The sequence below is a fragment of the Protopterus annectens genome, chromosome 17.part0 (genome assembly GCF_019279795.1).
Source record: "Protopterus annectens isolate FY-2018-M chromosome 17.part0, PAN1.0, whole genome shotgun sequence".
Classification (NCBI taxonomy): domain Eukaryota; kingdom Metazoa; phylum Chordata; order Ceratodontiformes; family Protopteridae; genus Protopterus; species Protopterus annectens.
The window spans coordinates 602698819-602726205 of NC_056751.1; the positions used below are offsets into that span (position 1 = coordinate 602698819).

Here is a 27387-nt window from a genome sequence, read left to right on the forward strand (position 1 = left end):
CCATCTGATTACCTGGACCCCACTGCCCCCCCCCCCATTCCCTTCGGCTCTCCCTTTCAAGTCCTGCTTGGGAAAACATTACTCAAGATTCTTGGGTGCTTTCCATCATAAAAAGGGTATATTTCATGGTCTGGGAGTCACTACCACCTTACAGAGTCATCCTCCAACCACCGAAAGAACAACTGCCACTGTTCCAACCGGTGCTACAAACCCTTCTGGATCAATGCACCATTCAGCATGTTCCAGCCCATCAAAGAGGAAAGGGCTTCTAGTTCAGGTTGTTCCTAGTACCAAGGAAATAGGACCCTGGAGACCTATCTTAAATCTCTCCTTCCTAAACACGTACCTGAAGGTACCCTCTTTCAGGATGCTTACTTTACAAACTTTATTTCCTCTGATCTTACCTCAAGCCTTTATGGGCCTCAATAGACATAAAGGATGCCTATCTTCATATTCCTGTCCATCCCAGCTACAGAAAATATCTAAGAATCTCTGTAGCCTCTGGACATTTTCAGTTTTATGCCTTGCCTTTTGGACTCTCTTCTGCCCCAACAGTGTTCACAAAGTGCCTAGCACCAGTGATGGCATTCTGCAGACTGCAGGGCATTCAGATTTTCCCATATTTAGACGATCTTCTTTTCCAAGCAGACAGTCCAGAGGGGCTACAGCAGAATCTCGACCATGCAACCTCCTTTCCCTGGGATTCACTGTAAATTACCAAAACTCAGTCCTCACCTCAACACAGAATCAGATTTTCCTGGTGTGCAGGATTCAAACAGACCTCAAGAAGGTTTCCCTCTCCATCCAGAAGGCCCAGGAGCTCACTGCATATTTCAACCAGGACTTTCCTCAGATCCTGGGCTTTATAGCCTGTACCATCCTGATGCCCCCTTTGGCAAAAATGCACATGAGGAAATGGCACTGGTTCCTGAAATCAGTGTGGACAAAGCACACACACCCTCTCAAGTTCCAAATTCCCCTTCTTCCCTGCCTGAAGAAATAACTTGGTGGATTCATCAACTTTCTAACAACCCAGGCCTCCCACTTCACCCTCTTTCTCCAGTACAAGAAATGTACGCACATGCCTCAGACGCATGCTGGGCAGCAACCTTCGGTGCCATGAAAGCACAAGGCTCCTGGTCTCCCTCTGAGAGAAAATATCACATCAGTGTAAAAGAAATGAGAGCACTACTCTTGGCACTTCAGGCTTTTCAGTCTCTGCTCACTCCAGGGCCCTTAAATGTTCTCACAGACAACTTGACAGTGCTCTGGTATGTAAACAAATGGGGGGGGGGGGGCAGGTCTTACCTCCTGTGCAGACCAGCCCTACAAGTGTGGGAGTTGCTGGTCAAATTGCAGACACCCCTTCAAGGCAGTATACATTCCCTCCAACATTAATGTTTTGGCAGACACTCTCAGCAGGTCTAAAACAGAACCCCACAAATTGATGCTTCACATGGATGTGTTTTTGGACATTGTCCACCAATGGGGTATTCCACAAGTGAATCTCTTTGCCTCCCCATGAACAAACAGCTTCCTCTATTTTATGCCAGAGACCCACACCCTCTGGTCTGGAAAGTGGACTCTCTCAATTTTTCATGGAGAGATGTTCCTGTATTCATTCCCCCTCCTGCCTCTCATCCCAAGAGTCCTTCTGAAGATTCAGCAGGACACACCAAAAATCTTGTTGGTGACCCCCTTTTGGCCAAGACAGCATTGGTTCCCCTTACTCCTGCATTTAGCCAAGGGCAGTCGCCACAAGTTACCCCACAGAGTGGACCTACACACACAACACAAGTGAACCCTCATTCACCCCACCTGTCAACTCTGCAGATGACACTGTGGGTGATAGGGCCTTAGTTCATTTCAGACACTTTTTTTTTCAGAAGACATGCTCAGGGTCTTGCAGGAGGCCAGGAAACCCAATACTAGGAAATCTTATTTATCCAAATGGAAAGGATTTTCATTCTGGTGTCTCTTGTGTAATATGGACCCACTAACAGTGGATGTTCCCACAGTACTATCATACCTGTGTGAGTTGCTGGATGCCGGACTAACATATTCCTCAGTGAATGCACATGTCCGCTATCTCTGTCCGTCTGCCTCTCTCACCTTCCTTGGCTTCTTGGTCTGAGGCCAAACAATTCCTGAAAGGCATCCTTCGCATGAGACCCCCCCCCCCCTCAAGAGACCAGATCCACCCCCCCGGGACCTTAACTTTGTCTTGGAAAAACTGGCCCTGGCTCCCTTTGAACCAGTTCTGCCCCTCTAAAGTTCTACTCCTGTACAACAGTCTTGCTTCTGACAATCACGTCTGCAAGAAGGGTTTCTGAATGCCAGGCTCTTATGACTTCGCCTTCCTTCCTAGTGTTCCATAAGGACGGGGTTTCTCTCTGCACCAACCCCTCCTTTATGCCTAAGGTGGGCAACGAGTTATCACTCAACCAAGCTATCCACCTTCCTACCTTTATTCCTTCTCCCCAAAATGCTGCAAAAAGAGTTCTGCACACCTTGGATGTACACAGACCACTTAGGTTTTATCTGGACAAAACCAGGAGTATCAGGAAATCGGACTAGTTGTTTTTCCTTTCACCTTAGAGCTTTAGGACTGCGAGTCACTAAACAGACTATTTCCAACTGGATTTCTAAGGCTAGCACCTTCTGCTGTGAACACCATGTAAAGAGCCTCCCTTCTCAGTTAGGGTTCACTCTACCAGAGCCATTGCCTCATGTGGCACCTTCTTCAAAAGATTGGACATCAATTCCATTCTGGAGGCAGCTACTTGGTCTTCAGTCCATACCTTCACCAAGCATAATAAACTGGACAACATTTCTAAATCCAGGACAGGATTCACTAGGGCCATTCTCCACGGCTTCATGGAAAGTTTTTCTGCCCCTACCTCCTCCCTTTCCTTCTCTTCTTGAGCTTTTGCATTCTTCCTTGTGTAAAGAATACTGCAGTAGCAGAATAGGACGTAGATTCGTTGTGTACTTTAGATATGTCTGTTGCAGTATTCTATCCCACTCACTTAGCTTACATTCTCATTTCTCAAGCGTTCTCTATGGGGCACTCAGTTCTGAGGATGGTGCATGTGTGCGTCACTTTTATGGCCTACGTCCAATAGCAGCCTACATGCAACATGCCACACATCCTGGGCATTCAAGACATTTGTATACTGGCCTGCATCTGGTAGCCAGTCTCCATCTTATAAAGATACTGCAACAGAGAAAAGAAGGACAACCAATGTTAGTAAGATTTTACACAACTAATCTTTTTACACTCACACGTCCACTTATCTACCCGTATGCCCATGAACTTAGGTCATCCGTCAGATGTATAGCTCTGTGGAAGGTTTTGGCTTTGATACCCTAGCCAGATGTCCAGGATTCTGGCAAGATAACCCAATGGTTTGAATTATTGCAACAGTGGTCAGTAAGATATCTCCTACGGTAAGTTCTTACACAACTGTACTTTTTCTCTTCTTATGGAATTGGCCAAGGGCAACTGCCACAAGCTGCCTCACAAACTGGACCTACTCACAATGCAGGGAGAGGGCAGTACCACCAGTCTCAAACATCTTCAACGTATTGCCTGGATGATTCGATTCTAATTCCTTTTAGGCACCTCTTTTCTTAGGATATGCAGCAGGTACTGAAGGAGGCAAGAAAACCTGCTACTACAAAGTCTTGTATTGGAAAGTGAAAAAGGTTTTCTAGTCAGTGCCTAGCCTATAACTAGGACCCTATTAGTTCTTATATACACTGATGCTCAAATGTTTGTGTGAGTTACTTCCATCTGGCCTTTTGTACTGCTCTATCAGGGTACATCTTGCAGCCTATTCAGTATGGTTACCCATGATTCTTCCACTTTTGTCATATGGTGTGGGATCAGGCCACAAAAAAAAATGTTCCTTCAAGCTGTTTAAATCTCCTCACAGGACAGTGTCCTGGCATATTTTCTAAGCAGATCAAGGGAAGACCCATCCCGAATGGATACTAAACAGGGAGGTCTTCCTAGACATAGCCCGCAAATGCAGTATACCACAGATGCTTATTTGCCTCCATCCAAACAAATAGCTTCCTGTTTTCTGCTCCTAGACTCCTTGTCCTCAAGCATGGAAAATGGATGTCATGTCCTTTCATTGGAAAGGAAAATTCTTGTATGCCTTCCCTCCACTTCGACTTTTTGTTTAAGATCTAAAGAGACAAATCAAAGGAAAAAAGTAGGAACTTGTGACTCCATTTTGACCAAGGCAGTACTGGTTCCCCTCTCTGTAACACCTAGTTAATGGTCATTACCACAAGCTACATCATACAGTGCACTTGTTTAGACAGCAAAAGTTCACACTTCTTCACCCCAACCTGTCATCTCTCCACCTGTCACTGTGGCTGATAGGATTCTGAACCCTTTCTCACATCAGTTTTCTAAGGATTTGCTTCAGGTTCTCCAGGAGACAAAGAAGCCTGCTGTTTAGAAATCTTACAGAGCTAAATGGAAAAGATTTTCTATTTAATGTCTTGCTCATAAACAAAACCCTGTACAAACAGGTGTTCCCATTATCCTGTCTTATTTGTGTGCACTATTAAAAGCTGGCTGGTCATACTCCTCAGTCAAGGCACACCTCTTGGCCGTTTCTGCTTGCTTACCTCTCGACCCTCCTTTTCTGTCTGGGCTGGCAGTAAAACAGCTTCTAAAGGGTGTATACCACCTAAAGCCTCCTAGGAAAGCTATTCTACCTTAAAAATTCAAAATTCTGAGTATCACAACTGCAGAAGTAGAAAATTCACCCCCATATTTATCACTAATATTCTCATCGTTATTAGAAAGAGTAAGATTGGAATTAACTAGGTGTCTAGAAACAGAAAGTTTAACTAAAGCTAGAGCTTTTGGATCAGGTTTGGGAAGAGTGTATAAAAACCTAAAAGTCAAGGAACTTTATACATCCTAGCTGCATTTTTAGAGGCAGCTGGCTGACAGGAAAATTGCAGACAGTGACACACACATCTCCAAAACTGACAGAACTGGAACAGTGGGTGCAGGTTCTCGAAATTCCTCCTGTAACAGCTCACAGTATATTTTTGAGGGACTCAGAAACCTCAGTGTTTTCCCACTGAAAACACTGGCACATTCTAGAAGTAGTCTCAGAGAAACAGAATCACCCACAGGGAGAGTCAGAAACATAGGGTTATACTAGGATAATAACCACCAGGGTTCTAGGTCAACCCAAACCAGTTTTGCCCCTGACTACCTTGAACACCTACATGGTGGGGTATGTTACCATGTCTCAATTTTAACCTGCACAGCAAGCAGATAGAAGCTTCATTCCATGGAAAAATGTTCTTGTCATTACTGTGACATCTGCAAGAGGAATATATTGACTTGCAAGCTCTCATTGTGGGTGAATACTGTCTGGCCTTACATAGTAGTGGGTGTCCGTTTCATAGTTCACAGTGAGTCAAGCCATCAGTCTCATTCAGAACCAAGGAGAATGGATTCTACATACTCTGAATGTGCATAGGCAGCTCAGGTACTATCTTGGCAGAACCAAGTCCTTTAGAAAAGCTGATCTGCTATTTATTTTGTTAGGTCAAAGAAAGGGCAAACTGTTATGAAAACTATTTTCAGATGGTTGTCCTTAGCTATTGCCTTATGTTATGCCCACCATGGTAAAGTATTTCAGGCAAAATCAAGGCCCACTCTCTCCTTCGATGGCGTATTGAAAATGCGTGGATTATAGAAGCATTCTAGAGAGGTAGATGCATGGTCCTCTGTACATACCTTTACAGGGCATTACAAACTGGGTTCCTTTTAGATCCTGGACTGGTTTTGCTAAGGCCATTCTCCAGGGACTCCTGGATCTATTTCCCTCCTCCTTCCAGGTTTGATAAGCGTTGGTAATCAACCCATATAACCTAAAGGCTACTTCAGCAGTGAGAATAATGAATATAGTGCAGTTGTGTAAGTTGCACTTACCATGACAGTAAATATTTGCATTCTTCATTGCTGTAGTAGCCACACCCACCATCCCCATTCTATTGTATATAACTGTTGTTGGGAAATAGTTTTGATGGTTATTTCTTGCATTTATAGTGTAAGATGAGTAAACTAGTTCTTAACTTTTGGACAAGAAAGTCCTGAAGATTTTCCTCCATGACTGGTGGTTTTTGCTCCTCAGGGCTGACTAATCACAGTCAAAGTGGAAGTGTAGAAGGGAGCAATAACTTTTGGATGCTAAAAGGCTGTGCCTTAGGCAACACATAACCCATGTAGTCTAAGGCTACAGCAGCAGTGAGGAATTCATACGTCTACTGTAATGGGCAAGTGCAGCTTACATGACTCTGCTTTTTGCTGGTGGCATACAACTCACACAGGACAGAGGACTCCCTGAGCTCTCACCCAGTGATAGTGGAGTGGGGTTAGGATAAGTGATAGTCTCATGACTTTGCCTTATAAAAAAAGAAAACAGAATTACTGGCATTGTACTTCTTCCTTAAGAGTTGTGTGTCTTGCAAAAACTTGTAAATATAGCTACTGTTTAGACAGGTTGCTGTATTTGTTTGTTGTAGTTTATTTCTAAGTTTTTTTTTCTTTATTACTGTTTTGAAAAAGGTTAATACCTTTCTGTGTTATATGAAACTGGTCAATTGATTAAAATGTAAATTTTTAGCCTGTTTGGTCAAGCTGGTCATCAAGCCTTACAAGTGTAGCTATTACAGCAATAAAGAAGACTGTGTTAAAGAACAACCACACCATCAGACTCAAAAAACATGTTTATTTCATCATGGTTTGGTGTTTCCTACATTTTAACACAACTGTGGGACTAGTTAGAGCTTTTTAGATATTTTTATATGCAATTTCTGACTCTGACCACATGGGGTCTGGCATCCTGAAATAATTCTGTCTGTTTAGTCTGCCTCTGAGTATCCCAGAATGCATTGTTTCTCTCAAAAAATTGCATCACATCTGCCACGTTTTCCCTAAAGCTCCTGTCAGTGCACTGATTTTACAGGCATTCACTGCTGTGTTATAGTCACCTACGTTTGGTTAAAATGTTATTCTTTTTCAGTGACTACTTCAGATACAAGCAGTGCAAATGCTACAGAACAGAACTGAAAAGTGCATTTTATTGCTCTTTCCTCTTAGAAATGCTAACTTGATTTCTTTTGTGAAGGCTGAAGTCTAGATGTTCTTCGTGTTTCACTGTTGCAGTAATTACATTTGGGTAATCTGCTGGCAGGTTGCCCTCAGTCGGCCTGAATATCAAAATCTTGGGTCCTGTGAAGGTTGCTGTCTCCTCTTCCATGATGTCAGGTCATCAGGGGTATAAAACAGGCAGCCGACGCCATTTTCTTTAGTCTTTCTTGCCGCACGGTGACCGAAGCAGAAGCAGTTCGCAAGTGCCAGTCGGCAGAGTCCTGAAATTTTCGAATTCGAGTTTCAGAACCGAAGTCTTCAGTTAAGCTAAGTACCCAGTTGGGGAAACTTTTTCTTGCTCCATACCGATGTCAGTAAAAGTTAATGATTGCATTACTTGTGGGAAGCAAATACCTCATGAGGATTTTCATTTGTACTGTATTCCTTGCCTAGGCCCAGATCATAACGTGCCTTGCTGTTGGTTTTGTGCTAGATTTAACCAACTCACTATTAAGTGTCTGTATATCTTTGCTTCAGAATATTTTGGAAACAGATTTAACTACCCTGAAATGTCGTCTGATAGCAATGTGACTACCGGAGTTCACAAAAAACGCAAAGAAAAGGACTGAGACAGACTGTCGAGGTCCAAAACCGATGACAAAGCTTCTCCTAAGCCAGTCGCCGGTACTCAGTGAGGCGCTTTCGCAGCCCCTGATACCTGCTACTTTTGAGTCGCAGGCCTCTACCGAGACCCACGTGGAGTCCGGCACTCTGCAAGATTCTCAAAGTATTGTACCCGCGGATGTCTCTCCCTCGGATGGGTCCAGAGCCGCTGAGCAGGCACCAGCTTCTGAGGGTCTCTTCAGGCCTCAGCATTTCTATATAAAACCGATGCCAGCTTCAAAAACAAAGACAAAAGCAACTCCTAAGGCTAAAAAATGACGCATGAGCCACGTGCTCAGGCCTCTGCCTAAAAAGCAGATGATCAAAATGGCTGAAGACTTAATTACCTTGATCAGGTGTTCCCAACCCCCCCCCCCCTCCCGATAAGAGGCCTAGCCAAGACACTGATTATGAATCTTCAGATCGGTTTCTATTTCTTCTGATCAGGAATTTTCTATACCACCCTATGAGGGTTCAGATGCAGAGGAATCCATCCCATCCCATCTGCATCTCCTCCTGAAGATTATTCCTTTGGAGAAACCCTGCATACTTTAAGGGAACATTTTCATTGGGAGAGTCAAGATTTCTCAGAATCAAAAAAGAGGCTTAGGGATTTCCTTCTTCTTCCTCAGCATAGGCCTTTGGCCATACCTCCTGTATTAGACATTGTTGATGATGTGTTTTCGGAATCAAGCTTGACTCCAGATTCCCTACCTCCGGCTCCTAGCAAGCCAGACAGATATTACAGGGTTCCTGACTCACACAAAGTTTTATTCAAAACCCTGCTGCTGATCCTGAAACTATCTCACAGGGTCCCAAAGGCGTAAAGGCCTCAACAGCTAAGAATCCTACCCCCTCTGATAGAGATTCCAGGGTGCTGGATAGATGGGGAAAGAAGGTTTATACGTCTGCAACCTTGGCAGTTAGGGCTTTCAACTGACAGTTTTATATGCTTAAATATCAGCAGCATATTATGGGATTATTGAAACAGAAAATGATGTTGATTTCTGAATGTGTGGAAAATAAAGAATTACAGGAATTATTGCATGCAGCAGAACAGGTTGGAAAGCATACTTTGCAATGTGGTTTTGATTCCTTTGAGGCCTCCTGCAGGGCCGCAGTTACTTGATCTGTGATTAGAAGGCATGCCTGGCTCAAGGAGCAAAATTTGCCTGATCATGTTAAAGCTAAATTGTTGGATGCACCTTTACAGCATGATACTCTGTTTGGTAATAAGGCAGAAGAGGTTTTAAAGAAAGTGGAAGACAAAGCTAAGTCTATGCAAACTGTAAAAGACTTCTTACAAGTGCAGCCACCAAGATTCAGTAGACACTGGCCTACAAAAAATTAGTCCTTTCCTGTGTCTGACAGAGCTTCACGGGGCAAATCCAGGCACTCAAAGGGCTCTAGATACCAATCACAGGATTCTTACAGGTCAAAGCAATGGGGTGCCTCTGCCTCCAAATCTGGAGGAAATAAAGCACAACCCTACAGTAAACAGTCTCAATGACTTCCCTCTGCCATCACCAAGCACTTATCTTTTGGCAGCCCCCTTAGGGGGAAAACTAGCACTTCATGCTCAAAATTGGCAGTTAACCCAGGACAAGTGGGTACTAAGCATAGTGTCCCAGGGATACAATTTTCATTTCCATACCTTGCCAATTCCAGACGGTTGGCCAGATCTGCCACAAAATCAATGGGCAGAAGCACAGAAACAAGTTACGTCCCTCATGGATATGGGGGCTATTCAACCAGAACAGGAAAAAGGACAAGGGTTTTACTCAAGACTGTTCTTGGTACCCAGAAAAGACAATGCCTGGCACCCAATACTGGATTTATCGATTTTGAACACATTCTTGGACATACCAAAATTCAAAATGCTAACTTTGCAGCAGCTTCTGCTCATGCTGGGCAAGAACGCTTGGCTAGTGACCCTAGACTTAAAAGAGGCATACCTGCATATTCCAGTAAGGGAATCGTGCAGAAGATACCTCCTCTTCAAGGCTGGTTTTATGCATTACCAATTCTCTGCACTGCCCTTTGGCTTATCTACTGCGCCCAGGGTCTTTGCAAAGTGCCTGGCACCAGTAATTGCATTTTGCAGACTAAGAAGTATACACATCTATCCTTACTTGGACGACTGTCTCATTCAAACAGAAAACAAGGGCATTCTTCTTCAACATGTGGCATTTGTGAAAAAATGTCTAACATGCCTAGGGTACACAATAAACGAAAAGAAATCACAACTGGTATCCTCTCAAAAGTTTACATTCCTGGGTGCAAGCTTGAATACAACTGCCCAGATGGCTTACCTTACGCCAAACAAACAAAGGCAACTGACTATTTACTTCAAACAGATGGCAACAGAAACCCAGTTATCTGCAAGACAAATTCTGCAGGCTTTGCGGTTCATGGTATTTTATTTATTCATTTATTTATTGCAGTTGGTTTACCAGGATAGTCCATTGGGCCATAAAGAACCCGTTTTCAATGGAGTCCTGGGGAGAAAAGCTCCAAAAACAAAATGTACATTCAACATTTGACAGAGAAAATGTAGGTACAGAGAGTTATTAATACAATGTAGACAGGATACAAGTGAAAACTTATCAAATATACAGTAGCAGTCATAACAGTTAATACATTGAGAAGAAAAATACTAGTAATAGAACAAATGTTAAGCATTAGTACAGATTAGAGAACAAACATAGTAGCTACATAAAGTAGGATGAGATATTGGAGGACTATGAGTAGAGTTAGTTATGTAGGGTGGGAGCATGAGCATTCCCACTGTGATGCTAGATGTAAGAAAAGAGACTTTTTGAAGGTAGAGTGGTTGGAGGTGGTGCGGATGAGTGGGGGTAGGGAGTTCCAGAGGCGAGCGAGGCTGAAGGACAGAAGGCTTTTGTCTGGGGGATGAGTAGGTTTGTGCACTTCTAGTAGATTTTGATTATTTGACCTTAGAACTCTGTTAGGTAGGTGCATTTTAAAGGCAGAGGAAAGGGAGGGACAGAGGGAGGGGTTTAGAATAAGCTTATGGGCTAGAGTTAGTTGAGTTTAAGTTAGTTGGTTGGGAAGTTCTAGCCATTTTAGTTTATGGAGGGATAAACAGTGGTGAGTGGAGGAGTTATGGCTGGTGGCGAATTTTGCAATTTTGTTATAGCAGGAGGTAAGCTGTTTTTTTAACAAGGACTGAAGATTAGTTAGTAGTGGGGTGCCATAGAGAAGGGAGGGGATAAGGAAGGAAGTAGAGAGTGATTTTAGTGGCAGATGTGAGGTAGGCATTCTGTCTATAAAGCATGCCAAGTTTTTGATGCGTTTTTTTGATGTTTATTTGCAGGTGAGAATTAAATTTGAGTTGGTTGTCGATTTGGACCCCAAGTAGTTTGGTCTCTGACACTATTTCAAGAGGTGAGTTGTTTTGACTAGTAATTAAGAATGTATTCAGGTCGGGAGGAGTGACTCTAGAAGGAGTAAATAACATTAGTTTGGTCTTGGTAGCATTGAGGGCTAGATGATTACTTAGCATCCATTGCTCTGTGGAAGAGAAGGCATCTTGAGTAAGTTTTTGTAGCGTAGTGATAGAAGAGGCAGAACAGATGATAGTTGAATCATCTGCATATTGGATGATGCTAGAGTATGGGATTGATTTGTGGAAGTCGTTAATAAAAATATTGAAGAGAAGAGGACCAAATATGGAGCCTTGTGGAACTCCTGTAGGGGTACTAAGGAAGGAGGAGGTGGCTTTTTTCCATTTTACAGCTTGGTTTCTGTTAGATAGATAACTAGAGAACCAGTTCAAAGAGGTGGAAGATAGGTAAAGTTTGGAGAGTTTAGTTAAGAGCAGGCTGTGTGAGATAGTATCGAAGGCTTTGGAGAGGTCAAGAAGTAAGGTGGAAACAATTTGTCCAGAGTCACGGGCTTTATTTACAATTTCAAGGAAGGAGAGGAGGGCAGTCATAGTGCTGTGGTTAGGTCTGAAACCATGCTGTGTGGGAGTTATAAGATGCTGTGTGGGAGTTATAAGATGGTTGTCTAGGAGGTGAGGAAGGAGTTGAAGATGGACACATTTTTCTAGGAGTTTTGAAATGGGGGACAGGATGGCTATGGGATGGAAATTAGTAATGTTATTATTGTTGCCACCTTTGTGTAGAGGTATAATAAAGGCTTGTTTCCAGATTTGGGGAACTGTACATTCTTGTAGGGAGCGGTTAATTAAGATGCTAATAGGGTAGGCAAGAGTTTCAGCTGCTATACTGAGAAAGTAAGAAGGGATATTGTCAGGAGCATTGGTACATGGTTTCAATTTCTGAAGTAGTTTCTTTATAGTAGATGTAGGTATGGGATTTAATGAGAAGAGGGTGCAGTCAGGAGGGGGGAAGTTATGGAGTGGTGTAGATGAGGATAGATTTTGTGTAGAAGAGGGGGTAGAGGAGTTAGTGGGTGGGGAGTAGGGTGTAGAAGTAGAGAGAGTGGGGGTGGGTGAGGGAGTATTGGATAGCAGGGAGGTGTTGGAGAATGAGGAGGTCAATTTGGAAATAGAGTCAATAAAGAAAGAATTAAATTGGGTGGCTAAATCAAGTACTGGAGCATTTGGGTCTGGAGAAGGAGTATCTGGTTTGCTAGGGTGGAGGAGAGTAGAGATCCCTTTCCAGAACTTTTGAGGGTTGTTTTTTATTATGGTTTTGGAGTGTAGAGAAGTAGTTTTGACTATCAGAAGTAATGAGTTTTTTTGCTTTATTTCGGAGCATTTTATATTCGTTAAGGAGTGGTACTGTCTTATGTTTTTGGTAGCGTGCCCAGACTTTGTCTCTCTGTCTCATGGTAGCAAGAGTACTTTTGGAGAGCCATGGGGCTGATTTAGTTTTTATTCTCTTTGTCCGTAAGGGAGCTTGGGAGTCTAGTAATTTTAAAAATGTTGAGTTAAAGTGTGAGACAGCATTGTCTAGGGGTAGTGTTTTTAAGCAATTCCAGTTAATTGCTTGTAATGAGTTTGAAAAGGTTATTGGGTTGAAGTTTTTTTGGTCACGGATAGTAATGTAGTTGTGGGTTCGTTGGAGGATAGTGGGAAGCCGGTGGGTATGTGGTCACTAAGTGGGTCGGGAAGAGTGCCACTGTTGGTGAAATAGTGAGGGTGGGAGACTAGAATCCAATCCAATATACTCCCATTGGAGGAGTTTTTGGCAGGGTGAGTTACTGAATTGATCAGTTGTGAGAAATTGTAGAGGTTGATGTTAATGGGATTTGTAGGAGTCTGGATAAGGGCCCAGTTAATATTTACATCTCCTAGGATTATGGTTTCATTACTAATGTTACTGGATAGCCAGGAAAGGATAAGTTCGAGTGTGGAGATATTATCACCTGGGGGGATATAAAGGGAAGCTATACATATGTGTTTATGCTTGTTAATTTGTAGTAGGGTGAGGAGAAGTTCGGCGTTGTTAAAGTGTGGAATAGGTTTGTTGTAGGGAGTAACTACTAGGGAGGAAGTAAATAGGAGGGCTACTCCTCCGCCTTTTTTATGAGGTCTGTCTTTTCTTATGATGGAGTAGTTTGGAGGAACAATTTCAGAGTCTTTAATGTGTGGTTTTACCCAGGTTTCAGAAATAGTCAGGATGTCAGGTTTATTGTGTGTGAGCCAAGCATGAAGGTTTGGGACTTTGTTTACTACACTTTGGGAGTTAAAGGAAGTGAATAATAGGGATTTATTTATAGCGGTTATAGTGGTGGGGCCTGGATTTGGATGGATGTTTCCAGATGTGAGAGTGCTAATCAGATGTAGTATGGAATTGTTTAGGTGAGTAACTAGCAAGGAGATGAGATTGGGTTCTTTTGTGAAATGAAGGGCTTTGCTAGTAGTTATGGAGATAGGGTTAGTATGGCAGGAGATAACTTTGTGTCGAAAAAGGAGGTTTTCTGAGGGGTATAAATTGGGGGAAATAAGAGAGTATGAGTGTGAGAAAGGTGAGTTGTGAGGATTAGTTATGTGAAAGGGTTGGAAGTGGATGGAAATTGTGGGCTGAGAAAGATGGTAGAAAGAAGATAAGGTGAGGAGTAGTAATAGTGAAAAGAAGAGGAAGGAGTGTTTAGAGAGCATGATGGGAAAGAGTTAATAGAATGGTAGTATTAAAATGGAGAAGTATGGTATATAGGTGATAGCATGTATATAGGAACTGTATTTTGTATTCTACTGATTCCATATGCAAGACTGCATATGAGGAAACTGCAGTGGTACCTAAAAGGTTTATGGAGTCAACATTGTCACAGTCTAGAAACAATGCTTCCTCTCGTTCCCTGCCTACAACAGGAGTTTCTTTGGTGGGCAGAGACATATCACCAGAACATGGGATGGTCTTTCACTCTACCCCCTGCCAACCAAACCCTAACTACAGACACATTCGATTATGCTTGGGGGGCCCACCTGGCAGGGAGATGCATTCAGGGCATATGGAGCCCAAAACAAATGCATTTGCATATCAAACAGAAAGAGATGTTGGCCTTCAAGGACTTGCTTCATCCAGGACAACTACTGATAAAGACGGACAACACCACGGTTATGTGGTTCATATACAAGCAGGGGGGGCACACATTCCTACCCCCTTTGCAGACTAGCCATGGCATTGTGGGACACAGCCTTGACTTACCAAGTACATCTTCAAGCTCAGTTCCTGCCAGGAAAACAAAATACTCTGGCAGACGACTTAAGCAGAAACTTTATGGACCCTCATGAGTGGAAACTGGATCCACAAGTCTTCAGCATGATAACAAAGAAATGGGGGAGCCCGGACATAGATCTATTTGCCTCTCCCCAGAATTATCAACTGGACAAATTCTGCACAAGGACTTATCACAGACAAGCATGGAAAGTGGATGCCCTGTCCTTCAGTTGGAAAAAACTGTCCGTCTACGCCTTTCCTCCTCTTCCTCTTCTTCCCAAGGTCCTACTAAAGGTCAGACAGGAAAAACCAAAAATAATTCTAATTGTCCCGGACTGGCCTCGCCAGCACTGGTACCCATTCCTAAGGAATATGTCTCAACTCCCTCCTTGGTACTTGCCTCAAATACCTCATCTACTGTCTCAGCAGAACAATCAAATTGTGCACAATCAGCTCCAAACTCTGAACTTGGCAGCATGGCTGATCATGTAGTTATTCAAACGCCACCTCTCAGTAAATCTGTAATGGATGTCATTTTGGAAGCCAGAAGGCCTAGTACTAGAAAATCTTATGCTGATAAATGGAAGAGAGTCTATGCTTGGAACCAAGCACAAGGAACTGACACAGCAAAGCCAAATATTCTTCAGATTTTACAATACTTGACTGAGATGCTTGACAAAGGCCTATCTTTTTCATCAATAAAAATCCATGCCTCTGCCATCTCAGCTCATTACAACACAGAGCCACTGACCTTCTCTCATCCTCTGCTAAAACAGTATCTTAGAGGGGCCAAAAATGTAAGGCCTCCCAGAAGATCACCAATTCCTGCATGGGACCTCAGTTTTTGGAAAAGCTCACCCTGCCTCCATTTGAACCAACTGCTAGTGCAGATATAAAGTTTTTTATCCTGGAAAACAGCTTTCCTTCTGGCAATCACTTCAACAAGAAGGGTTTCAGAACTACAGGCCCTCATGACCGTGGAGCCTTTTATTATATTTTACCCAGACAGGGTGTACCTCAGGACCAATCCTTCCTTTATGCGTAAGGTGGTATCCAGTGTGGCTCTTAACCAAACTATTCACCTGCCAACATTTTACCCAAATCCGCAGAACAAGGGGGAGCAGATTCTGCATTCCTTGGACGTACACAGACAACTAAGATTCTACTACACCAAATCTCTAAGAAAGTCTGAGCAGCTACTGTTGGCATTTGCTGCAGGATCAGCGGGAAAGGCTATTTCGAAGCAGACTATTTCAAAGTTGATAAAGCCACTGCATTCGTTTCTGCTAAGGGCATTAGGTCACATTCCACCAGGGCTGCATCTACCTCAGCAGCTTTTCTTAGAGGGGTGCCAACCAAAGACATTCTAGAAGCTGCTACTTGGAGTTCTGTTCATACTCTTACAAAGCATTATCATGTGCCTCTCTGCTCTAAGCCCAGGGCAGGCTTTGCCACTGCAGATGTTCTTCATCCCACATTGCTGCAGTCCTAACTATTGGGTAGTCCGCTGTCCAGTCGGCCCGAATACCAAAGTATACGGCTGACGTCGGTCAGGGCGCATTAGACTGACGTCAGTACGTCAGGGTACTAATGCGCATGACCGACGTCATATCCTCAGTCTTTTTTGCCGCATGGTCCGATGCAGAAGCAGTTTTGCGAGTGCAGGTTGGCGTTCTGAAATTTTCTGAAGTCGGAGTTTCAGACCGAATCAAAGTTGGCTAAGTACCCGTTGGGAACATTTTGGTTTTTCTTGCCTCAGTATTTAACCGGATGTCAGAAAAAGTGAATAACTGTATTTCTTGTGGGAAACAGATACCTCATAGGGATTACCATACCTTGTGTATACCTTGTTTAGGGCCTGAGCACGACGTTGTTGGATGCCGCTCTTGTGCTAGATTTAACAAACGCACTATTAAGAGACGGTTAGACTGTGCCAGGTTAGTGTTTGGGAAGCGTTGTAATTATAAAATGCCGTCGGATGCTCCGACGCCCACTTCGTCCAAAAAGCGCAAGGATAAAACAGCGAAGCCTAGGGTTGATGAACCGGCAGTCCCGGACGTCGGTTCTTTAGAAGGCTCAGTGGAGCCAGAGGTTTTGCCAGGAGTTTCTTTGGAGTCTCAGGCAGAGACTTTACTGTTGCAGGATGTGCCTTCTCAGGAGGTAGGCCAGGCTGAGGGGGCTTCTCAGGTAGCTGTTCTTCCCTCTCTTCCCAAGGTAGTTAGAGCCTCTCCTTCTGTTTCCAAGACTTCTTTGAGAGGTAGGCCAAGTCTAGCTTCAGTGGGGGCTTCTCCTAGCACTTCAGGTTCTGTGCCTAAGAAACATATGCTTAAAATGGCAGAAGATTTGATTACTCTGATTAGAGGTTCTATGCCCCCTCCTGATAAGAGGCCTAGGGTGGAACCTGAGTTTGAGAGTTTTGAACAGTGTTCAGAGGCTTCTGAGTCTTCTGCGGAAGACTTGCAGGAGTATCCTCCTTATTCTGATTCTGATGTGGATGATTCCACTCCTACAGCTTCTCCTCCGGAGGATTTCTCATTTTCAGAGACTCTGCATTCCATGAGGGAGCACTTTAAATGGGAAGGCCAAGATTACTCTGATTCCAGGAAAAGGCTTAGGGAATTCTTGTTTTTACCCCAGCATAGGCCCTTAGCTATACCTCCTGTGTTGAATGTGGTGGAAGATGTTTTTGCAGAGGCTTCCCTGAACCCTGATTCTTTGCCTCCTGCTCCTGTTAAACCTGATGGGTATTATAGGGTGCCTGAAGCTCATAAGTATCTTTTTAAGAGTCCTAGGGCAGACCCGGAAACTGTTTCTCAGGGACCTAAAGGTGTTAAGGCCTCTGTTGTTAAAAACCCTGTTCCTACTGATAAAGAGGCAAGGGCTTTGGATAGATGGGGAAAGAAAGTGTATACTTCTTCCACTTTAGCCATGAGGGCGGTGAATTGTCAGTTTCACATGCTAAAATATCAAAATTATCTCCTTTCACAATTGAAATCTAAGGTGGATGCTTTGGCGGAAGGTATTGAGTGTAAAGAGTTGCTGGATTTAGTTCATGTGTCTGAACAAGTGGGTAAGCATTCTTTGCAATGTGGTTTTGATGCTGTACAGGCCTCCTCGAGGGTGGCTGCCACTAGTTCTGTTCTTCGCAGGCATGCCTGGTTGAGGGATCAGAATTTAGCTGAGCATGTTAAGACAAGGATTTTGGATGCTCCTTTACAGTCTGATGTGTTGTTTGGTTCGCCTGTGGAAGCAGTTTTAAAGAAGATGGAGGACAAAGCTAAGTCTATGCAAACTGTTAAAGATTTTTGCAGGTGCAGCCACCAAGTTTAGTAGAAATTGGCCTACTAAGGGATGGACATATCCTGCTTATGATTCCCAGTCTAGGGGTAGGTCTAGACGTGGTAGGGGCAGAGCTCAAGGTTCTTTTAGGCCTAGAACAGGGAGTTCACCTGCTCAGACTTCTGGTGAGGGCAGGGGTCAGTCCTTTCGTAAACAGACCCAATGACCTGCCTTTTCAGCTGCCAGTAGATTCTCGTCTGGCAGCTCCTTTGGGAGGAAGACTGTCTCTTTTCAAAGAAAATTGGGATTTAATTACTCAAGACAGATGGGTGCTGGATATCATTCACCACGGTTACAGGTTTTATTTCCATACTTTACCCCCTTTCAAAGGCATGCCAGACGTTCCTCCTCCACAAAGGAAAGAGGCTCACAAGCAAATTTCTCTGTTACTCCAAATAGGGGCCATTCAGCCAGTCCCTGTATCAGAAAGGGGCCTAGGATTTTATTCTCGCCTGTTCCTAGTACCAAAGAAGGGGAACACGTGGAGACCAATTTTGGATTTATCTATCCTCAACACTTATCTGGACATTCCCAAGTTCAAGATGTTGACGTTACAACAGCTTTTACCTCTGCTGGGCAAAGATCACTGGATGGTAACTTTAGATCTCAAGGAAGCTTACCTTCATGTGCCTATAAGACTAAGTTGCAGGAAGTATCTGCGTTTCGAGCTGGAAATTTTCATTATCAGTTCTCTGCATTGCCCTTTGGCTTATCTACTGCCCAGAGTATTCACAAAGGTTCTGGCTCCAGTGATAGCTTACTTCAGGCTAAAAGGTATTCAAATCTATCCTTACTTGGACGACTGCCTGATTCTGGCTCAAGAAAAGGAAGACCTTCTACAGCATCTGGAATATGTTATAGCAGTGCTAAGATGCCTAGGGTATTCTGTGAACGAAATAAAGTCCAGTCTAGTACCCTCTCAAGACATGTGCTTTCTGGGTGTGAGACTGAATACAGCAGCCCAGATGGCCTTTTAACCCCGGACAAACAAAAGAGTCTATCACTTTACTTCCATCAACTATCTCATCAGTCCGTGCTGACTGCAAGGACAGTCCTTCAAGCATTAGGGTTCATGGCATCTTGTATTCTGGTGCTTCCCAATGCCAAACTGCATATGAGGAAGCTACAATGGTATCTCAAAATGTATGGACACAGCACTGCCAGGATTTGGACACTGTCATTCAAATAATACCTTGCCTTCAAAAAGAATTTTTGTGGTGGGCTCAGGAATGTCACCTAAACAAGGGACTCTCTGTGACCCGGCCAGAGGCGAGTCAGATTTTAACGACAGATGCCTCGGACATTGTTTGGGGAGCTCATCTAAATGGAAAGTGGATACAAGACAAGTGGCCTGCCAGACTACAGCATCTACATATCAACATGAAGGAGATGTTAGCAGTCCAGTTTGCATTAATGGCTTTCAAGGAGTTACTTCTTCCAGGGCAGGTGTTGATTCTAACAGACAACACAACTGTCATGTGGTACATCAACAAACAAGGGGGAACACATTCTTATCCTCTATGCAGGCAAGCAATGATTTTATGGGAGACTGCGCTCAGCTTGCAACTAACTCTTCAGGCAAGGTTTCTGCCGGGAGCACAGAACTCCTTAGCAGATGTGTTAAGCAGACAAATCATGGATCCCCACGAGTGGAAACTGGATCTTCATGTATTTCAGAAATTGACAGTGTCATGGGGAACTCCAGACATAGATCTGTTCGCTTCTCCACTAAACCACCAGCTGCCAAAGTTTTGCACAAAGGGGTTTCATCACACATACAGTTGGAAAGTGGATGCTCTTTCTTTCAGTTGGAAAAATCTTCATGTGTATGCCTTTCCACCTCTGCCTCTTCTTCCAAAGGTGCTCTTAAAGGTCAGACAAGACAAGCCAAGGATGATTTTAATAGCTCCGGATTGGCCTCGGCAACACTGGTACCCACTACTAAGGAGTCTGGTAAGGAAGCCTCCATGGCCTTTACCTTTGATTCCACATCTGTTATCTCAGCAGGACGGTCATCTGCTCAATGTCAAGCTTCACTCTCTTCATCTAACAGCCTGGCATATTCTGTGTTGAAACACAGCAGGTCTCAACTTCCTCAACAAGTTTTAAATGTGATTATGGAAGCTAGAAGACCTAGTACAAGGAAAGTGTACGAGAAAAATGGAAGAGATTTTATTTTGGAGTACAGCAAAGAATTTGGAGATTTCTGAGCCTAATTTGAGTGTGGCTCTTCAATATCTTACTGAGTTATTGGACAAAGGTTTGTCCTTCTCTTCCATTAAGATTTATGCTGCAGCAATTTCAGCTCACTATGATTGTGACCCACCTTTGTTTTCGCATCCTTTGTTCAAGCAGTTTCTTAGAGGGGCAAAGAATATAAGACCCCAAGAGCTCCTACTCCTGCTTGGGATCTCAATTTTGTGTTGGAAAAACTTACTCTACAACCTTTTGAGCCTGCGGCTACTGCTGAATTGAAATATTTGTCATGGAAGACTGCTTTTCTGTTGGCTATTACTTCTGCAAGAAGGGTGTCTGAGTTGCAGGCCCTTATGGCAGTAGAGCCCTTTTTGATTTTCCATAAGGATAGGGTATCATTACGTACTAATCCTTCCTTTATGCCTAAAGTGGTTTCTAGTGTGGCTTTAAACCAAACTATTCATTTGCCTACTTTTTATGCAGACCCCCAAAATAAAGGGGAAAAGATTTTGCACACTTTAGATGTACACAGGCAATTGCGTTATTATTTAAGCAGGACTAAGGATTTTAGGCAGTCTCAGCAGTTGTTTGTTTCTTTTGCTTTGAGTTCACAGGGCAAGCCTGTGTCAAAACAAACTATTTCTAGGTGGATTGGGTTTTGCATTGCATTTTGTTATTCCCATCATGGCAAGGAGATTCCAGCTGGGATTAGGCCTCATTCCACTAGGGCTACTGCCACTTCAACAGCATTCCTAAGGGGGGTGGCAACTAAGGATATTTTGGAGGCAGCTACTTGGAGTTCAGTGCATACTTTCTCTAAGCATTATCACCTTCCTCTCTACTCTAAGTCTAGGGCTGGTTTTGCCACAGCTATTTTGCAAGGCATGTTGTCAGCTCCTGCTTCTTTATGATTTGCCAGCCTCCCTTACCTCTGCTTTGGGATTCTACCCAATAGTTAGGACTGCAGCAATGTGGGATGAAGAACATAGTACAGTTTTGTACCTACCATAAATGTAGATGTTCGAGGATCCACATTGCTGCAGTCCAATTTACCCTCCCTCCTTCCCTCTGTGTTTAGGGGTGGTTGTGTAGGTGAGGTTATATGCTGATAATTTTGTATATATTGTACATATTTTTGGTGCAGGTATATTGGGCCTTGTCTTTTTAGGGTCTTCTGACATCTGGGGCAAGAAAAGACTGAGGATATGACGTCGGTCATGCGCATTAGTACCCCGACGTACTGACGTCAGTCTAATGCGCCCTGACCGACGTCAGCCGTATACTTTGGTATTCGGGCCGACTGGACAGCGGACTACCCAATAGTTAGGACTGCAGCAATGTGGATCCTCGAACATCTACATTTATGGTAGGTACAAAACTGTACTTTCTGCAGGACCTTATAGCCGCTCCTAATGCTATTTAGTTCCAGCCTCCCATCCATAGCTTTGGGATTCTACCCAAATGTAATGACTGCAACAGTGAAACACGAAGAACATAGTATAGTTGTGTACACTTACCATAAATGTAGATGTTTGAGTGTATTCACTGTTGCAGTCTGGGTTACCCACCCGCCATCCCCCTTTATTCTACAGCTTCTCTTTCCTTCACTTCCTTCTACAGCCTTTGTGGTGTATTTGCTTTTAGATGAAGGTAAAGTTTATGTTGTGATTATTGCATGTATTTGTAGTTTTTTATATATATATATATATATATATATATATGTATATGTATATGTATGAGTGTGTGTGTGTGTGTGTGTATGTGTGTTTGTATATATATATATATATATATGTATGTATATATATTTTTGCTCCCCATTTCGGGGGCACCTGACATCTGGGACAAGAAAAACTAAAGAAAATGGCGTTGGCTGCCTGTTTTATACCCCTGATGTCATGGAAGAGGAGACAGCAACCAACGCAGGACCCAAGACTTTGATATTCAGGCCGACTGAGGGCAACCTGCCAGCAGATTACCCAAATGTAATGACTGCATCAGTGAATACACTCGAACATCTACATTTATGGTAAGTGTACACAACTGTACTTTCTTCAAGGTATCTCCCCTCCCCTTCACACCTACCTTCCCTAGCTGTCAAAGAGCTAAGGGTAATTTAATCCATTATCTGCGTGTGATTGACAGCTCACAGCAGGTGACCAGACTAATGTACTGTTTTCTTGTCAGCCTTTCCTTCCTTACAGTGGGAAACTTTTTTTGTTGCACTCCTCCTGTCAAATTTATAACCAAGGTCCATAGCACTGGGAATAATCACTGTTTTGCAAATCATCAAACTCCCACTTATTTTTCCTTCCTGTTTGGTTAAGTAGCTAACAAATCATGCACTATAAACACAACATATTTCACAAACTTGCATGACAGCACCCACATGCGTTTTTTTAAGTGGTAATTTAAGAAAATTACGGTATTGCATACTTCTTGTAATCTGATGTAGTGTTGTCGATTCATTTTGACAGACATCTGCTTCTTATGTAAAAACATGGAATTAATGTCTACACATGGTCATTGCAAATTTACACTCGTAGTTTTTGCAGCTGTTACTGTGCTTCTGCCTGTACTTTGTCACATATTGGTAGGGCTCTTCAGAAAAGTGAGATTATCGTTTGGCATTGTTGTAGGTTGAGTGGGCTGGGCAAGGCAGCTCTGACATCACAATGTGGGAGGTCCACTGACTCTTCTATAAAGCATGCAAATCAGGTGGGGATTACATCACTTTGGGGGAGGAAACATCCCAGTAGCTAGAGCAAGAGCTCTGGCAGATGTGACATCATCATTTTAGAGCCAGATAGAGTTTTTTCAGCTTGGTTTTCAAAGTGAAAGTAAAACAGTACGGAAAGGTAGGAAGCCTAACAGGGAAAAACAGTTGAGTGGATTAGTTTTTAAAGCTGCATGGGTGATTTTTCGAGGCTGTATCAATAAACAGGGACTAAAAGAGACAGCAGGTTGAGCAGTCTGCTTAATATCCCATTGTTGTCCTTTAAATAATTCTGCTGGGCTTACAAACCTGATTAAAAGAGCAAAACTCTTTCAAGAAATTAAGGAGACCTATCCTAGCTTTATTCTGTTACTCAAAAGTCTCTTGTCCTTAGAAGAGAATCTTAAAATAGAGCGACAAGGTTATGTTTTACTGAATCTTAAAATAGAAGGACAGAAGTATGTTTTGTGTGGGTTTTGCTTACTATCAGGAAGGCGGCAGAAGAGACGTGGCTGTATTGGTTAAAGAAACCTGCCTTTTACTCAACTTTAAAAAATGTCGATAAGGTGGGTAGATTTGTAACCTTAAAGAAATTGTTGAAGGAGTTAACTGTTGCCCTGATTAATCTTAATATCATCCCTGGAACCCCTTTGATACAACGTGGCAGAGATCCAGAAGGAATGGATGCTAGTTCTGGAGAGTATGATGCTCTGGCAGGGGACTAGGATAAATTTCTGGGCAAAAGCCAAGGTACACTTGAGACCTAGAATACGAATTTTCCCAGCATTAGACAAGTTTGCTAATAGGTCTACTGTTACAATGATATGATGCAATTAAAATACATTCATAAACGTAACCGGGAGCAGCCTTAGGTCAGCTGGTGCCCTAGGCAAAAGGGTTACATGGCGCCCCGAACCACACTACTTGATGCCCCCATCCTGGTCTTCTTACAGCAAGTAAATCTTGGAAAAGCGCCCCTGTTAGAGCGGCGCCCTAGGCGGCTGCCTAATTGGCCTACGCCTAAGGCCAGCTATGAAAGTAATCATTCTAAGGGTAACTGTAAATGTTACACATCGCTACAGTTTATATGCCAGACTTGGTAAGGTTTTGGCTGTAAGAGACATGGCCATTTGGTAGATTCAGTAGTCATGCTGTTCATTAGTATTTCTGATCATGTACCCCCCCCCCCCTGCTATTACAATGGTGGATAGATAGAATTAGGAGAGATGGAAGACATGGAGGACCAGTTTTTTTCTACAAAGGGGAAGTGTTCTGAGGAGAACTGATTAAGACCTTTGTGGTCTGGGCAAACAAGGAAGCTGTCCTCAGCTGTGGATGATGTTAGGGGTTGGGCAAGACTCAGACTTGCTGCACTACACTGTAGAGGGATATGGGAACTGTGCCAAAAGTAAAGCTTATCAAATTGTAAGAGTTATACACGTAAGGAGTTGAAGGAGGGAAAGCCTGTGCTTATTCACTGAATCCCGAGTACCCCTGATCACCTGCATAATGTGAAAAATAAACTAAACTGGAGAGGTTTCCAGTATATAAAGTTACACCCCCTTCCCCCCTGCCAAGAGAGGTGAGCAGGTTTATCAGCATCACTCCTTTCCCTCCCTAAGGGTGGCCATGGTGGTGCAGCGGTTAGCGTTGCCGCCTCACACCAAGAGGCTCTCCGGTTCGATTCTCGGCTGGGGTGCCTTCTGTGCGGAGTCTGCATGTCCACCCTGTGGTCGCGTGGGTTTCCTCTGGGTGCTCCGGTTTCGTCCCACATCCCAAAGACATGCTGCAGGTGGATTGGACACTCTAAATTGGCCCTAGGCATGAGTGCATGCATGTATATGCCTTCTGTGGAAGGTTGGGTGCTGGGCTGGCAACTCAACACCGTAAAAACTCCACTGCCAATCATGAGTGGACAGATGATCCACTGTGGCGACCCCTAACCGGAAAAAAGCCGAAAGAAGAAGAAGATTCCTCTCCCTCCCTAACTGAAGCAGGTGTCTGAGCTGCTAAAATTTGCGTCATCATCAGGGCTTTGTCCCTTTACACCAACAGAGCTTGCTTATTCCTAGTAATTTTTGAGAATGGTTATCTGTGACTAGGACGTCTGCTGGCATAACAAAGAATAAGTAAAAGTAATTCATTTATCAGAATATTAACCATTCATTGACTGCTTGTATCAAGAAATGTTTTGCATTGTCAGATCACATCTCAAAACTGTTAGCTGCTGCCTCGGGTACTTTGCTAGTTACCAAAAAATGAAATAAACCTATGTTGATCTTGATGACTTCATCATGTAGTGTTGTAGACATGTGCAAATCTATTGTGCCCTTATTTGGTTTTGTAATGAATGGTTATCTGCATTGTCATTGTGGTTGGTGCATTAGAGAGGGGCGAGTTGTGTGCTTGATATGCAGCTTCTTAGCTGTCTTGATGGTGCAGCTATTGATATAGCTAGAGTGAAACGTTCAGGGGCCTAGTTTCAGTGTTAAACGTGTACAACTTTCTCTCATTTGGAGTTGTTTTGTTAAGTACTCGCAATATGTTTAATGCCTGTGAATTCATAGTTTGCACTTTAGTTTTATGGCCACTGAGATATACATTAAAGAAAAAAGTGAATATGCAGGATACAGCAGAGCTGCATCAGTGGAGCAGCTCACTGTGTAACTGCAGCAGTGTTTCAGATTGTCTGAAAAGCAGTCCCAGCTGGAAATTTTACATTTTCCACACTAATTATGCCTAGTATTTCTTTTTTTCTTTTAATAAACACCTTTATTAAATTATCCCTTAAGACATAGGCACATAATACAGTACTAGAAAACAAACCATAATAACATTTCCCATAAGCATGCATTATACATTGCATATATGTTTTCTTTCTAACAATTCTTCATGCCAACATTATATAAAGTGCTGAGTTCCTGCCTTTCGTTAAACCACACTCCTCCTGAACATTTTCTGCATTCATTGTTCCCACAAATTCCATGTATTTCTATGTAATTTTCTACTTCCCTGTTCTAAAGATGCCACCTCTGCTTCTGTTTTATATTATATTGTATTATGTTATATTGTATTGTATTATATTATATTATTATTCAGTATTTCATTTGTTGTTTGTTTAGATTTTCTGATGCCTAGTATCGAGATCTTTTGATAAAAACTTTGTTCAAACTACTTTTATTAGGAGCTCTGACAGCACAGACAGAGATGGGAGCAGAGACTCTGAAGACGATGATGATGAAGATGATGATGATGATGACGACAACCAGTCATCTGGGAGAAACAGTAGGAAATCCAGTAGTGGTAGTTTCACTGAGAAAATAGAAGAGGAGGAGGAGGAGTACAGAAAAGAAGGTGAGTAAAAGTAGTGCCTAGTAAGTTAAAAAGTCACTAAGTTAACCTTTAATTTTACCGAAAACAGAGTGAAAGCTTGCTTCATTAACTCATACTAAATAAAGTAGTAGTCCTTTACCCCTTTAAATTGCTTCCTTCTGTATATGTGACTGTAATAATGTTTTGTCTTCAGTTCTTTTACAGTAAATTGTCCTTACTTAAAAGTATAATATTTACTTAGTGATTTTGTTTTGTTTGACAACCTGTAGTCTTCTTCATAACCATAATTGCTGCAGGAGATTCATGATGGAAAATTTGATTCAGCTGAAAGAAGGTGTCACTCTCCCAGTCAGATCTCTTAACAGTGTAACAGCCTTAGACTGTCCTATAGAAGCTCTTGTGTAAATGGAATATGGGCCACCCCTTCTTCAGTTATTTTACGATGTTTAAGGTGAATGTTCGCTTTTGTTGCTTTTTTAACGTATTGTTGGTTTCCAGGCTTCATATCTTGGCAATTTTAAGTAGCCTTTTCATTTTTGCATCTTTTATCATTGTATGGATTTCTTGTGTATTTATGTCTACATTGTTGCAGTTTTAAAGCTAATGTCATTATCAGAAAAGGAAGCCAACAAGTGTTGTTATGGTTGGCATATGTAACCTAAGTATTGCCACTTTTAGTGCTTTATTTTGTTTGGGTAAACAGCATGAAGTAAAGGACTGCGAGTAATATGCATTGGTTAATAAAAGAAAAAATAAGAAAAGCTAGAAGTATGAAGGCTTTTGAACATAGGAAGTGACCAACTTTATCACCATAACTGTTTTATTGCAACTGTAAGAGAAAAGTAAACATATAATACAATTATAAAAAGGTTTTACCACATTCGAGTTAGACATAATCTGTTGTACATCATTAAATTTCCTTTCAGTCTTACTTGTAACAGCATTCCCTAGTTTACTGTCAGTGGTTTACAGTCACAGACTACTTTATTAATATAGTTATCCTTGCTGATCTCTTTCAAATTTCACATTTTTCACTTTCTTATATTTGATTAACAAAAGCTAGATAACTGTGATTTCTGTGTCTAGCTTAATCTTTAGCCATACTTCTATGTTGTGCCTGTGAACGCATAAAAATTTTTTTTTTCATACATAGTTATTTGTTATGTTCACCTCTCATCTGTGGTATTTCAGACCTCCATTTTATAATACCCTGTATAAGAAAACAGATAATTCTTGCCTGTGGTACTGCCCTGAGACAGTGCTTGCTGTATCCACTGTATTATCTTCTCTAGACACTTCTTCCTTGATTTCAACCTTAACTTGAAACTCACTATTTTCTTGTTCACACTGATCTT

The 27387-nt window shown here is 42.6% G+C and overlaps 1 protein-coding gene across 1 annotated transcript in view; it reads left to right on the top strand.

Annotated features, from left to right (window-relative positions):
* Positions 1-27387, top strand: part of PPP6R1 (protein phosphatase 6 regulatory subunit 1) — a 3522349-nt gene that overhangs the window by 2731811 nt on the left and 763151 nt on the right. Inside the window, exon 18 of the mRNA XM_044059463.1 lies at positions 25884-26053. Coding sequence (XP_043915398.1) covers positions 25884-26053 — 170 coding nt within the window. The remainder of the gene's footprint in view (positions 1-25883; positions 26054-27387) is intronic.